The 13788-nt window shown below is 32.4% G+C and overlaps 2 protein-coding genes across 2 annotated transcripts; both read right to left on the bottom strand.

Annotated features, from left to right (window-relative positions):
• Positions 1-4175: 4175 nt before the first annotated feature.
• On the bottom strand, positions 4176-4748 carry LOC116024276. The gene has a single exon (XM_031265166.1). It carries the CDS (start codon positions 4746-4748, stop codon positions 4176-4178), a length of 573 nt encoding a protein of 190 aa, XP_031121026.1.
• Positions 4749-7982: 3234 nt separating this feature from the next.
• On the bottom strand, positions 7983-9608 carry LOC116024275 (F-box/LRR-repeat protein At3g59200-like). Its single transcript, XM_031265165.1, has 4 exons — positions 8817-9608; positions 8549-8722; positions 8259-8463; positions 7983-7996 (listed from the first exon to the last, which is right to left on the bottom strand). Exons 1-4 carry the CDS (start codon positions 9606-9608, stop codon positions 7983-7985), a joined length of 1185 nt encoding a protein of 394 aa, XP_031121025.1.
• Positions 9609-13788: the final 4180 nt, after the last annotated feature.

Here is a 13788-nt window from a genome sequence, read left to right as displayed (position 1 = left end):
ATATATATATATATATATATATATATATATATATATATATATATATATATATATATATATATATATATATATATATATATAGGATTGCGTTCAGGTGCGTACTGGTCGCCTAGGAGAGAAATGCAGACGAATCACAGCGCGCCACGTGTTCGGAATGTAGTTGCACCTAACGTTATAACTAGGTGCACGTAATGTTATAACTAGATGCACCCAGGTGCATAAATGTTAATAAGGTAAATTACTTGCATTTGTAAGTGAAAATAGGTGCACACGTGCAAGTAAAATGTATTATAAGTGCAAGTAAATTGTACACTGAGCATCAATACTAAGTGCACCTAATGTTATAACTAGGTGCACCTAGGTTGCACCCAGGTGCATAAATGTTAATAAGGTAAATTACTTGCATTTGTAAGTGAAAATAGGTGCACACGTGCAAGTAAAATGTATTATAAGTGCAAGTAAATTGTACACTGAGCATCAATACTAAGTGCACCTAATGTTATAACTAGGTGCACCTAGGTTGCACCCAGGTGCATAAATGTTAACAAAGTAAATTACTTGCACAAATGCAAGTAAAATGTATTGCAGATGCAAGTAAAATGTATTATAGGTGCAAATGAATTGTACACTGAGCATCAATACTAGGTGCACCTAATGTTATAACTAGGTGCACCTAGGTTGCACCTAAGTGTATGAATATTAACAAGGTAAATTACTTGCATTTGTAAGTGAAAGTATTTGCGAAAATAGGTGCATGAATATTAACAAGGTAAATTACTTGCATTTGTAAGTGAAAGTATTTGCGAAAATAGGTGCATGAATATTAACAAGGTAAATTACTTGCACTTGTAAGTTAAAATAGTTTTGAAACTAGGTGCACTTGTAAGTGAAACTAGGTGCACCAAAGTTCCAGTTATTTACGAAAATGCCACCGCGTCATTTTTTCAAAATTGCATCTAATTCGTTGATCTGGACACGTGGACGACTGTGAAGCGTTCTCATTTCTTACCTGGGTGGCAGTTCGCATTATATGGGAGTGCATCCCTATATATATATATATATATACTAGTTTTTCTTATGCGCGATGCGCAATAAATATGTGCCCAATATTAATATTTTATATTAAAATTTTAAATTTATTTAGATTTTAGATATTTAAATTATTGTAAATAATAATAATAATAATGTAAAATATTTTTATAATTTTTATATTTATATTTTAGAAAATAACTAACATATAACTCCAATATATAATATGTATATATTATTATTATTGAAGAAAATAAAAAAATATATAGTGGATGCATGTGCATGGTAACAATAGTGGAAAAGATAACAGAAGTTATAACGGTAGGGGTATATTTGTCTAATATATTGTAAAGAACAACTTTTATAGCATAATGTACAAAAAACTTAACGGAAAAAACGGACATAAATGAAGGGTATAACATTCATTCACACTTATTATTATTTTTTAGATTATTTCCTTTTCTTTCCTTTTGTTGTTGTTGTTATTATTATATTATTATTATTATTATTATTATTGACGAGTAGTTTGTCAAAAACTCTGTTCGCTAATACCCTACCGTCAACCTTTTTCTAAAAGTTGATTCGGAGGAGTCTATATATATTTAAACTTTTGAAGGAACTTCGTCATGTGGTTCAAATTTACGAATGCTTCATGCTTTAAATCTTGGTCTTTTTTTACGAACCATGGTCTAAAATGAGTGGACGCAAGTGGCTATGTTAATGACGAAAAAAATTGAGTTAAAAGGAGTTTTAAATTGTGAAAAAAAAGAGAGAGGACATGCTTAGGAATTAAACAGAAATTATGATACCAATTTTTTTTATTTTTTTTTTAACGATGAGGATTTCCTACCACTTTGACTTGGTGGTCGGTATTTCCTACCACTTTTGAAGATGACCGGAAAATAAGATCACTTTAAAAAATTTAAACGGTGGAAAAAAATTTCTAACCACTTTTACTTTGTGGTCGTTATTTCCGACCACTACGTAAAAGTGGTCAGAAATTCCGACCTATTTTCGTCCACCATAATTCTTTGACCGAAAATTAAAAAAAGTCACTCTTCGACCATTTTTCTGAGTGGTCGAAAAGTAAAAAATTTCCAGCAGTGTATTGTCTTGTCTACTGGTTGGAGAGATATTTGGCCGAATCTCACTGAGCTCAACTTTGATAGAGACTTCTTTGATCATATAAAGAAAAAATATTCACATGCTAACAATGATATCTTGACCCAAAACAATAACACAAGCTAAGTACACAACAGACCGTTTTGTGTGACAAAAAAAATGACTGATTTGGGCGTTAAATAACATTAAAAGATTGAATCAAAATCAAATCAATTACCTGGTCTAATCCATGATCTTATTAACTCATACGTTCACTTTTATATTTTCAACGTGAGACTCTTAACACACTCTTTAATTGTTGGTTTAATTATTATGGAGTTTTCCTATGTTGTACTTGATTGTTTTGATACTATGCAAAAACTTTTGAAAGGATTTCATACTGTGCCTCAAGGACATAAAATGCTTCACAATTTGAATCTGGATTTATTCATGGGATGTGACAAAGATACCCTTTTCATCAAAGGGCTACTTTCTTGCTTTCCAGCACTTAGAGAAGGTTGCATTGTCGTCATTACTGTTACAAAATTACCCTATCAAAATCAGGACTTCAAATATAAGGAGTAGTCGTTGCGTTTTTCTTGCGCCTCCACAAAAGCTAAAATTATTTTTCACTATAATTATATAATAATCCTAGTGTACTTCTATGGAATTGAGTTTGTGCATTGATTCATACTCTATAGGTTTGGTGATGTATAATTGTCAGTTTAAGAATTTTGTACGTATGAGTGGCAATAATGCCTTTGACAATGCAAATATGTAATTCAATTCATATTTATAGTTTGGAAAATTGTGGTGCCACCAAAATGAATTGTGGACAATGCAACAGAGAACCATATGCATTGTTCTGCATGTATGGGTTAATTTCTGTAAATAGCTTTTATTTAAGAAAATTTATTGTCTGGTAATTGACATTTCTTCTTCTAGTTAATTATGGCAAACTCAGTGTGTAGTGCACAAAAATCTGAACTCAAAGCCTCTCTTACATGAGAAGAAACATAGCTAGCAAATGTATACAAGTTGTCAATGGCCTTTGACAATTTGTGGTTAACAATTTTGACCAGCAGATATAGAGAGGTGTTTAGTAAAATCAATTATATCGTTTAATTTGAACAAGGTTATCAACTAAAAAAGAAAAAAAAAAAAAAAGATGTCAGCTTTGATTACATGCTTGTTGGGAGCATGAGTTAATTGCACAACTTTTTTTTGTTCAGAAAAAAATAGGCAACAGTTATACCATGGACCCGAGTCCATATTGCAAGGTAGACTCGTATCCATTTACATACTGAATGAGACCCGAGTCCTGAATGTAAATGATATATTTTAGACCTGGGTCCACATAATAATTTGGAGAATAAAAGAAAGAAAAGAAAGAAAAAAAATGGCTTGACGCATACCAACTTGCTTGATTCGTTTCTTCTTTTAATCTGAATGGAGTCCACAAAAATTCTTAGCAACTTATACTCTCTCTTCTCTCTTACCCTCTCTCCCCTCCACCTTACCCAAAAAACTGGAAAAGAATCACTGATATAGTTGCCCTTAATTATTTTGAACTAATGCTATGTTTGAGGTTATTAGTGCCAACTAAAAGTACGGTTGTTGGGGGGTTAGGGCGTTGACTTCAATCATTTAAAACTCCATTTGAACTTCAATTGGAAGTTGGCAGAATTTATTTGTACATATTGACTTTATTATCATTTACATAATTGATATGTGTATGTAATCATGTAATATTCCCTGAACCCAGCTGTCATTCCAAACTCTTAAATAAATGTTAATTTTATCATTGTAGTATCTGTCCATATTAGCTACTTTCTCAATCTACTAGTGAAGCACAAAGAGTTAATACGATCCCCGATCCCACTAAATCACTGTTAATATAAAAACGCTTTAAAAAAAACTAATGGTTTAGAGAAAGTGATAATTGAAAATATTTAATTTAGAAACATATAATCTTTTTTCCTATCACTAATTAAACAATAAACCACTTGATCTCCAAAACTCCATTACACACATTTAATCAATCATCAGATCTTGAGTTTTGAGGCACAAGTTGACAAAACATCATACGACTGATCCGAAACCCTAACAGACATATTACAGCTGATAATAACCCTTACATGAAACCTCAATTTCTTCAACACCGTAACCCTCACCGGCATTTTCGCCACCGACGTGAAATTCAAACTTCCGGCGCCGATATCCGCCAAGAAACTCGGGCTGCTCACGACCTTGCCGCCGACGAGGTCGGCGTGCGCGACGACGTCGATTTGCCCCTTCGCCGGAACCGCGCCGTCGGCGAGCGGCAGCGCCGTCACCGGAGTGCCGCGATAGTACACCTCGGCGGTGGCTTTCCGGTACGAGCAGTCGCCGTAGTTGGGGTTCTTGATGGTGATCGTCATGTTCAGCGACGCGCTCAGGCTCGGCTCCGGGAACAGCGCGACGGTGACGTTGCGGAGGCGCGTGGGGTGGGGAATGACCACCGGCGGCCGGGGTTTCAAGATTGTGTGGAACAGAGCGGCGCAGACGGCGGCGAGGACAATGACGATCAAAAGCAGAGCGGTGGTGAAACAACAGAGTCTTCGACTTTTTGGAGCCATATTTTCTTTGGGGTTTGAGAATTATTAACGCTAATCAATTTTTTTTTTTTTATGAAAGTTGTGTTTATTTATATAGATCAAAATAGATATATAGATATGGCAACCCTAGCCAATTTGATAACCACAAGTCCACAATGTTACAAATTCAATTCTCTATAGGAATAGTTTACTGGCCTCCACAGTTCTATCAGGTCAGATTGTGGGGCCCATGGCCCACCTTTGTGGGCAGGGAGTTCGTAATTGTTGACATTTTTAGTTCAAATTGATTATCTATTGAGGACCTGTGCTAATTTAATTCGTTGTAATCATTTCTGGGTTACAGTTATAAAATAAAATTTATGTTGTGTATATTATTGAATTTTTCTCGTCACTCAAAAAAGGAGATATAGATCTGATGTATATAGCGTAAAAGCTTAAACAAATTGATGTCAGGTTCGGATCAGGATAATCGTTAAGGATAACTCTATGGTAATAGAATTCTTGCATCACTCTAACTCTAAACAATCAGTTTAAAAGCAATGATAAGTTTATTGTTAAATATCTAATATGGAAATTTTTATATATTTTATACCGCACTTTTATTAGTTAGAAATTAAATTTTTAGTCTTTTTAGTTTTTAATTTTATTATTATTAGGAAAGTGACAGATTTTATTATTAAATAATTATAAGGAAATAACACTCTTTTGTTTAAGTTCTATTAGGTTAAAAAAGATATTCCGCAAGATTGGATTAAAAAAATTACCCTCTTTGTAGATATATAATTAAAGATCAAAAGTCGTGATAGTATAATTGAAGACGAAACGTGTTATTTCATTATAATTTATGAACGAAAAGTGTTACTTTCTATTATTATTAAAAAGGAAAAGTTTATTTTGGCAAGGAATTTTTAATATGTTTTAATATTGAGAAAATTAGAACTTTTTGTACCTAAATTATAGAGAAATAAAACTATTTATTCATTTTTAGCTATCTAATTGTCAGAGATTTTTATTTTTTTTTTGTCACAATTGAAAAGAAAAAATCACATCATAGATTAAAAATGCTGTTTTTCTATAATTTAGAGATAAAAAGTTCTATTATTATTATTATTATTATTATTATTATTATTATAACAATAAAGTTTATTTTGGCAAGGAAGGTTTTTTTTTTTTTTTTCCTTTTTAGCAGAAAGCTTGGCACTTTGGGAATATATTTTTGTTTTTTTCTGCGTTTTTCAGCAAAAATCCGGAGGAGGCAACGAAAAGAAACGGAAGGAAGAAAGAAGGAAAAAACAAAAAACAAAAAGAGAGAGAGAGAAGAGAGAGAAAAAAAATTGATGTGAACTTTTAACTTGTTCCTGATTTTGAGCGTCTTCCTGAATGAAAGAGAGCCTTTTGGTACATACATGTTGCCCATGCAGATAACAACGACGCACGGAAATTTAGACCGGTGCAACATTTGATAAAATCTAAAAATTAAAATCAAAGCCAAAATGTAGATTAGTAAAATTAAAAAGTGTTGTAAGGTCGTGCCCGTTGGCTTATTAGCTCTTAATCGGTGAGTTTGCAGGATAGATAGTATCAAAATATAATAACAGGAAAAATGAAATTGCAAAGAATAATAAGCAAGAAGGAATAAAAGAGAAGTCATCCAATTTCGTTATCATTATATATATTTCATTAAAGAGCGGTTACAAAACATCTCTATAAATTCACATAAGTACAATAATAATATCCATTAATATATTATTTTGTAACACTCTCCCTTGGACATTATTTAACTATAATCGTGCCTCATTAAAAACTCGTTAGAAAAAGTCCTGTGGAAAAAACCTAGTTGAGAAAAAAGTACACGATATATGGGTAATGCATGTGTCATTTCGTTGCGTCGTCATTAAAAACCTTACACTGAGAAAACTCAGTGGGACAAAAACTCAGTTAAGCGAAAAAGAGTACAATTGTAAACTTTCAGGGTTTAAATTCAGGATAAAGAATATTTGATTTTCGGGATCAATATTCAATTGTACTTAAATGTTGCTCCCCTTGAAGACAACAATTTCCCTAATATACGCATCCCAATTTTATGCACATACTTTTCAAAAGTATATGTAGGTAGGGATTTAGTGAACAAATATGCTAGATTGTCACTGGAATGAACCTTCTGAATCTGTATTTCACCACTCTTCTGGAGTTCGTGTGGGTAAAAGAATTTAAGTGCAATATACTTTGTGTACATGAGGAGAGTAACATTAGCTTTCATTAGTTTAAGAAATATTTTTATTGGTTATATTTAGTGAAAATTGATTATATTTTGTTTATGTATAGTATATCCTATTTTTGTGACAATCAATATTTATTTTTTATTTATTTTTACAATGCATTAATTTATTTATGATTTGTAAAAATATATTTTTGTAAGAAAATTATAAATAATATATTAATAGAAGTTATGGAATGTTTGTACGGGTGTATTCAATTTAGAGTTTTAATTACTTTTGTAGACTTTTTATAATATTAAAAAGTTTATAAATGTTTGTCCCACGGATATTTATACTCTTACAAAATTGATGAAAGTTTAAAATATTCTAGAAAAGTCTACAAAAACCTCTACAAAAGTCAATTAAAATCCATAATTTTAAAAGTTTTTAAAAGTCTTGATTGAATACATCCCCTTAGGAGAGCATTGTATAGACAATCACCACCATGTAAGCAACCTTCATAAAAGGAGGAGAAGAAAACCTCAATCAGCTAAGCATTTAAACAACAAAATTGCATATATCAAGATTTTCGCTTTATAATTTGTCCAGGAAAATATGATTATCTCTAAATCTATATCAAGTTTGCGTAATTTTGGACATTATTTATTTATTTTTGCATCAAATTAATGAAATCAAAACAGCTTAAGATCCCATTCCTCATAGTTACTTGATACACAAGGATGTTATTTCCTAAGTGCCGTGCAAAAAAACATGCAAATCGGTAACTTATATATATCTTCTGGTATATATATCATTAATGAATTCTTCTTCAGGCAAAAGACTAAGGTGGATTTCTTCAACACATTTTTGTGTGACAAAAATGAGCCACCAATAGATGTCAAACCATTGAGACTTAATGGTATTCATACTATAATACTACAAATTTTTCAATCCTAATCCTATAATTTTTCAGTCTTATAGACTAACATTGATATCATTAGTCACAAGAACAAATAGTATACTTATTAGGCAAAAACTTGCATGAAACCATGTCATTTCACAGATCCTTATCTGTGAGAAAAGTTGAGTCAAGATTAGAATATAACAGAAAAATGTAATACAAATCAAGAATAAAACATTTATTACTAATGTTTTTAAAGGATCATACACTTGTGTGAGACTGTCTCATTGATTCACAACCACTAAAAGAAAAGAAAAAAGGTGTGTTTCAATGCATTTAAATAGCAAGGATACTCAAACTAATAATTATAAAACATAATAATTTCTGCTTTTATGGAGGCACACGGAAAATGCAAAAGCTCTTCCTTTTTACTTTCAAATAATTTTTCGTCCCCTGAATCCTCATCACGAAGAATGAAAACCTTCTCGAGTGCAGGAAAGCAAGCAAGTAGTCTGTCAATGAAAATCATTTCATCCACGCTTCCTATATATTTGTCCAACTTCAGTGTGTGAAGCATTGTATGTGTTTGAGTCATAGTTTGTAATTCGTCCGAAAGCTTTGGCATAACATGGGACAACTTTAAAAAAAAAAAATCAATAACAACAATAACAATAATAGAAACAACTAGAATCTCACCAAAAAAAAAAGTAAAATAAAATTACCGATAAATCTATATCAAGCTTGCATAATTTTGGGCATATTTGAAGCAACTGAATGAATGCAGAATAAACATCTTTCAAATAATGACGATGGTATTTAGTTGATAACATCAGATATTCCACATCTAGTGCAAGTGGTTGTTGTAAGCCCCTTCCAGTAAATTCATTAACAAAACCCTTTGAAACCAAATAGAAATCAAGTTACATGAGTTGCTAATAAATAATTTAAATAAATAACTACTTGGAAAAAAGAAAGAATTAGACTACATACCTCCATAGAAGAATAATCCAAATCAAGAGTACGAATAGATCCCAAGTCCAAGTGAAAAGGGAGTTGGTATTTTGGGCAAGAGTCTATTCTTAAACTATGAAGTTTTTGAGCAGTAATGTTAAAATCAGGAAGGTTACTACAACTCTCAAATGACAGATTCTCGAGCATAGGAACATCAACTGGAAAATCAACTGAATAATCTCTAGGATTAAAGTCAACATTTTTAAAACATAGTGAAGTGATATTTGGTAATATGCAAGGGTCATTTATTGGTCCAATAGAGACTCCACAAACATACAATACCCTTAGTGTTGGGCAAGAAAATATGCAATTCGGCAGACTGTATTGATCTTTTGGCATTAGACTAAGGTGTATTTCTTCAACACATTTTCGTGTGACAAAAAGGAGCCATTGATCGAAATCAAACGACCGAGACCTAAATGTTTCCCCCCTATTCGAAAAGGCAAAATCAAAGACAAATTTGCGAATAAGTCCATTGTGCTGGATGAGAACTTTGTTGACAACATACAAAGCAGCAAATAAGTCCATATTAATGTTTTTCTTCATATCTTGTACGTTTTGGGTCCTGATATCACTGTGAGCATGGGAATATTTTTTCCATATGTGAAGTAAAAACCTCCTATCAAAGTGAAGTTGTGCAAGACTGAACCAAATATCTCTCCAAAAGGTAGACAAAACGGCCATTCTAGCAGCTTCATGGATCGGCAAGAAGCTTAAAATCTTGTCAAGTACATCTTTCGAGAGTTCACTTATTCTATCTTTTTGTGCCATAATCCAGATAACTTTGATATATGCAAATCAAAGAAGAAATAAATTAAAATTGAAACATAACCCTAAGATGGGTGAAATTGACAATAGTAAATTAGTAATTAAATTCAAGCCTAATCTGCAATAGTAAATTAGTAATGAAATTGGTGTTTTCGAATCTGCAATAAATAAATGCAATTTTCTACAATGACAAATGGTGTTTTTCAAACAAGGGGACATTAAAAGTTATCTTATGCGATGAGCTTCATCTGGTGCATACACAGTATGTAGTACTAAAGCAAGTAGAAATTTCTAACAAAATTCCACGGGAAAAGAAAAAGTAAACAATGCTTCGACTTCACTTCATTCAATTTCAATCGCTCTATCAACACATACTGAACATTAATCCTCAAAAGCTTAAAGAGTTGTGTAAATCACAATATGAAGCTAGGGTTAGTGAGAGAAATTAAAGGAAATCCGGAAGAATCTATACATACATATACACGCTGGCACACAGTAGATTGGATTTGAGAGAAACCAGTAATCGGAGCGGCGAATTGCAAGGAGGCAGTAATCGGCGACGAGGAGAAGTAACCTTTCACGGCAATGTTCCAAGTCTGATTTGTGAAATAGGGCAAGGTAGAAAATAATCCGTCAAAAAAGGAATTGGCATTTACAATTAAAAATATGCACATGTTTAACGTCATTTAAACAAGTTTGTTAAAAAAATAATAAATTAACATATCATAATAATACTAGGTTTATGTTTTGAAAAAATAACTAAAATAAAATGTTACCTATATATAAATCTAATATTAAAAATAAATAAATTATTATTATTATTATTATTGTTATTATTATTAAGGATGAATATAAAACCTAAGGAAAAAAAAAGTTTTATGCTAAATGACAACCGATCTTTACAAGTGTTGAGAAGTAAGCAAGTGGCACTTTGACGAAACACATTTTAGACCATAACTCTTCCAAAAATAACCCAGTGGGGTAGCTCAAGTGGCAAGTGAACTCTCTTTGTGGGAAGGATTTTCGGGAGAACCCAGGTTCAATACCCATAAGTGACGATTCCCCCTGGGCCAGCTCCCGTGCACCCCGGACCGTTAAAGGGACGGAAAGAAAGACCCTGTAAATTTACCAAAAAAAAAAATAACTCTTCCAAAAATAAAAAATAAAAATAAAAAGATTCAAAGCATGAAGCCTCACTCTTGTGTAATAATCTCTATGGAGTAAATATTGTTTCGTAATGGTCTGCAAATCATAGGAGAAGCATATCGTACTATAAAGATGCTCAACTGAGAGGGTGTTGCCAAAATCATGCTTCACCTACTTGGTTACCCCTTTCGATGTGTCTCTCTTATTATTTTAAACTTTTATATAAAGGTACAAATCATGAAATACATAAACACTCATGCGGTCAAATAAACACTCATGCGGTCAAATAGTACAATTGAGTCTCTAAACAGAAAATCTTCATTCACGCGTTTAAAATCGGTAACTAATAAAAGAGTATCATTACAAAGTCGACACAACCCTTAGGGTTTCTCTAATCTCTCCCGTCTCTGGTTATCAACGCGGTCGCCGCCTCCGTGAAGCAAGCGGATTGGAGGCGGCGTCCCATCGTCTTCCCCTGCTGTCATCTCCACCTCAGACACTGTCCGCCCTTCATTGTCTTCTCTGTTTTCATCGTTTTTCCTCCACCTCCACGGTTATCGGTCATTTCTCTCTTATTTTCGCATTGTTGTTTTCATTTTCTTTGATTTACTGTTTTAATTTTGTTCGCAATTTATGTGTTTTTCCTCTCGTTGTTTTGACGAGTTTCTTCCTCTCGTTAATAAACGTGAATAAACGTGAATTCAATATTGACCTGTTGGTAACCTACTAGGAGGCCTAATTGTACATTTTGACCAATTTCAATGGCTTAAATGTAATTTTATAGTTTAAGGCTCAATTAAACTATTTAGTCTAATTGAAAGATTTATTTGATCGCTATTTTAAATCCTCCCTGAATATTAAGCACAACTACGAAAGTTGTATTTGCATCTACACATTGTAATCACAACCTCTTGGGTAGCTCATAACAATTAAGCTACAAAAATTAAAAATGTTGGTTAAACTAATGAATTATATATATATATATATATATATATATATATATATATATATATATATAACTATATACATATATAGATATATATATATGTATGTATATATATGTATCTATATATATATATATATATATATATAGATACATATATATATATATATATATGTATATATATCTAAAAACATAATAAGTCTCAATCCATGTCCGTTTTTTACGTTAATTTTTATTGTACCTTTTTTTGAAGACAAAAAAAAAGGTACAATAAAAATTAACTTCTGTTATAAAAATTGTACCTTATGCTATAAAAGTTGTACTACATAATTTTTTGGACAGAAATATCCCTACCGTTATAACTTCTGTTATCTTTCCACATTATAATTACCATGCACATGCATACACAATATGTTTTCTTACATTCTTCAGTGGTAAGTTTGAATTCATTTATATTTTAATTAAATATTACCATAGTTATATTTAATAATTTATCATTTCTATAATTCTTACTTCAATAATAAATATATATATATATATATAAGCACACTATTATTTAAAAATATTAATATTATAAATGAACAACAACAAGATTTTTGGATATCAATCTATGGAAGTTGTTGAATTGAGATAGTTGAAATCAAGTATTATGTATATCCCTATATGAATATGAATTTATAAGGGATATATCTCTAATTAGAATAAGACTATATTTTTTCTCAAAAAAAAAGAAAAGAAAAGAAGACTATATTTAAACAAATTTTATTCATTTTCAAAGACAAAAATATTGTAATACAACGTTGAGTACCCTTAAAATTACAGTGGAATATATTCATCACAATGAATTTAAATTTCTGGTATTAATTTCAAATACATACACAACAAAAATTTTACTCGAATATCTATGAAACTTCGACAACTAAAAAAAAATACATTATATCTATTTCAAAATTATTTACTAATTGAGTTTAAATATTGGGCACAAGTCTTCGCGCAAAGCGCGTAGAAAAAACTAGTATATATATATATATATATATATATATATATATATATAACCCATTTCATTTGCCATAATTTGCTAGATGAAGAAATGTCAACTAGTAGACACCAATCAATCTTCTTCATATAAAAGCTGATTACAGAAATTAACCCTCACAAACAATGGCTATGCATATGGTTCTGTTGCATTGTGCACAATTCATTCTCGTGGCACTACTATTATCCAAACTATAAATATCAATCCATTGTCAAAGACGTCGTCATTTTGTCACTCATACAAAATCTTTATAATGCGTTTATAAAGTGCAACAAAAGAGCTTCCTTCCATACGGCATATATTGAAACGAGGAAAGAGAAGTTGTGCATGTGCTAGTACATTCAACTTTGTGAGTGATGGGTAAATACCCTCAGGGACTACTGTAGAAATATAATGTGTATAGTCTGTGTAATATTGTACCCCTAAAAAGTCGGGTGTCCCTTAAAAATTATTAAGGGTCAAATGTAATATTATATTCCTGAAGGGTCAGGTCCTATTCCTATATAAAGGACTGACCCTCCCTTGTAATGGCATCCTGGATCCTCAATCTGAAGGACTCACTGAGCTCCTTCCTTCTCCCTTCCATCTTCTTCTCTCTTCTTCTCCAAGAAGGAAGCCATGGCTTCCTTTCCCCTTCTCCCTGCATTCATCCATACACCAATCCATACACTACAACATACACAATCAAACAACACACGGTGGTGTAAATCCGTACCCCCGTTTACATTTACACCATCATTGGCGCCGTCTGTGGGGAACGCGACGAAATGCCGTGTTCCTCTAATCAATCGGATGGTATTCACTATCCTTGTCACCCTCACAACTTACTGTCGCCGTCTCGGCTCATCGAAAATTTCAGCTCTCCACCACCATCTGATCGTACAGCGTTCCACCACCGGCTACCGGTCTCCGCCGACACCATAGCCACCACCAGTCCGGTTCGCATCCACCTAGCTTGTCAACTCTCCAGCGTCCGTAGCGTCGAGCCGCACTGCCCGCTATCGCTCTCTCCAACCGCGAGCCACCATCAACGACAACAACAAAAGCGAATTACGAAC

This window comes from Ipomoea triloba, chromosome 7, assembly GCF_003576645.1.
Source record: "Ipomoea triloba cultivar NCNSP0323 chromosome 7, ASM357664v1".
In the NCBI taxonomy this organism is placed as follows: domain Eukaryota; kingdom Viridiplantae; phylum Streptophyta; class Magnoliopsida; order Solanales; family Convolvulaceae; genus Ipomoea; species Ipomoea triloba.
The sequence above is the reverse complement of the archived record's forward strand: the minus strand, read 5'-3'. Positions and strand labels throughout refer to the sequence as shown.

What these genes read in the sequence shown, in the direction of transcription:
- LOC116024276 (XM_031265166.1), bottom strand. Translation starts at nt 4,748, where the DNA reads ATGGCTCCAAAAAGTCGAAGACTCTGTTGTTTCACCACCGCTCTGCTT.
- LOC116024275 (XM_031265165.1), bottom strand. Translation starts at nt 9,608, where the DNA reads ATGGCACAAAAAGATAGAATAAGTGAACTCTCGAAAGATGTACTTGAC. An exon ending in TGGATTATTCTTCTATGGAG is followed by an intron (nt 8,723 to 8,816) that starts GTATGTAGTCTA and finishes TTGGTTTCAAAG; the next exon opens with GGTTTTGTTAATGAATTTAC. An exon ending in AGCTTGATATAGATTTATCG is followed by an intron (nt 8,464 to 8,548) that starts GTAATTTTATTT and finishes TTTTTTTTAAAG; the next exon opens with TTGTCCCATGTTATGCCAAA.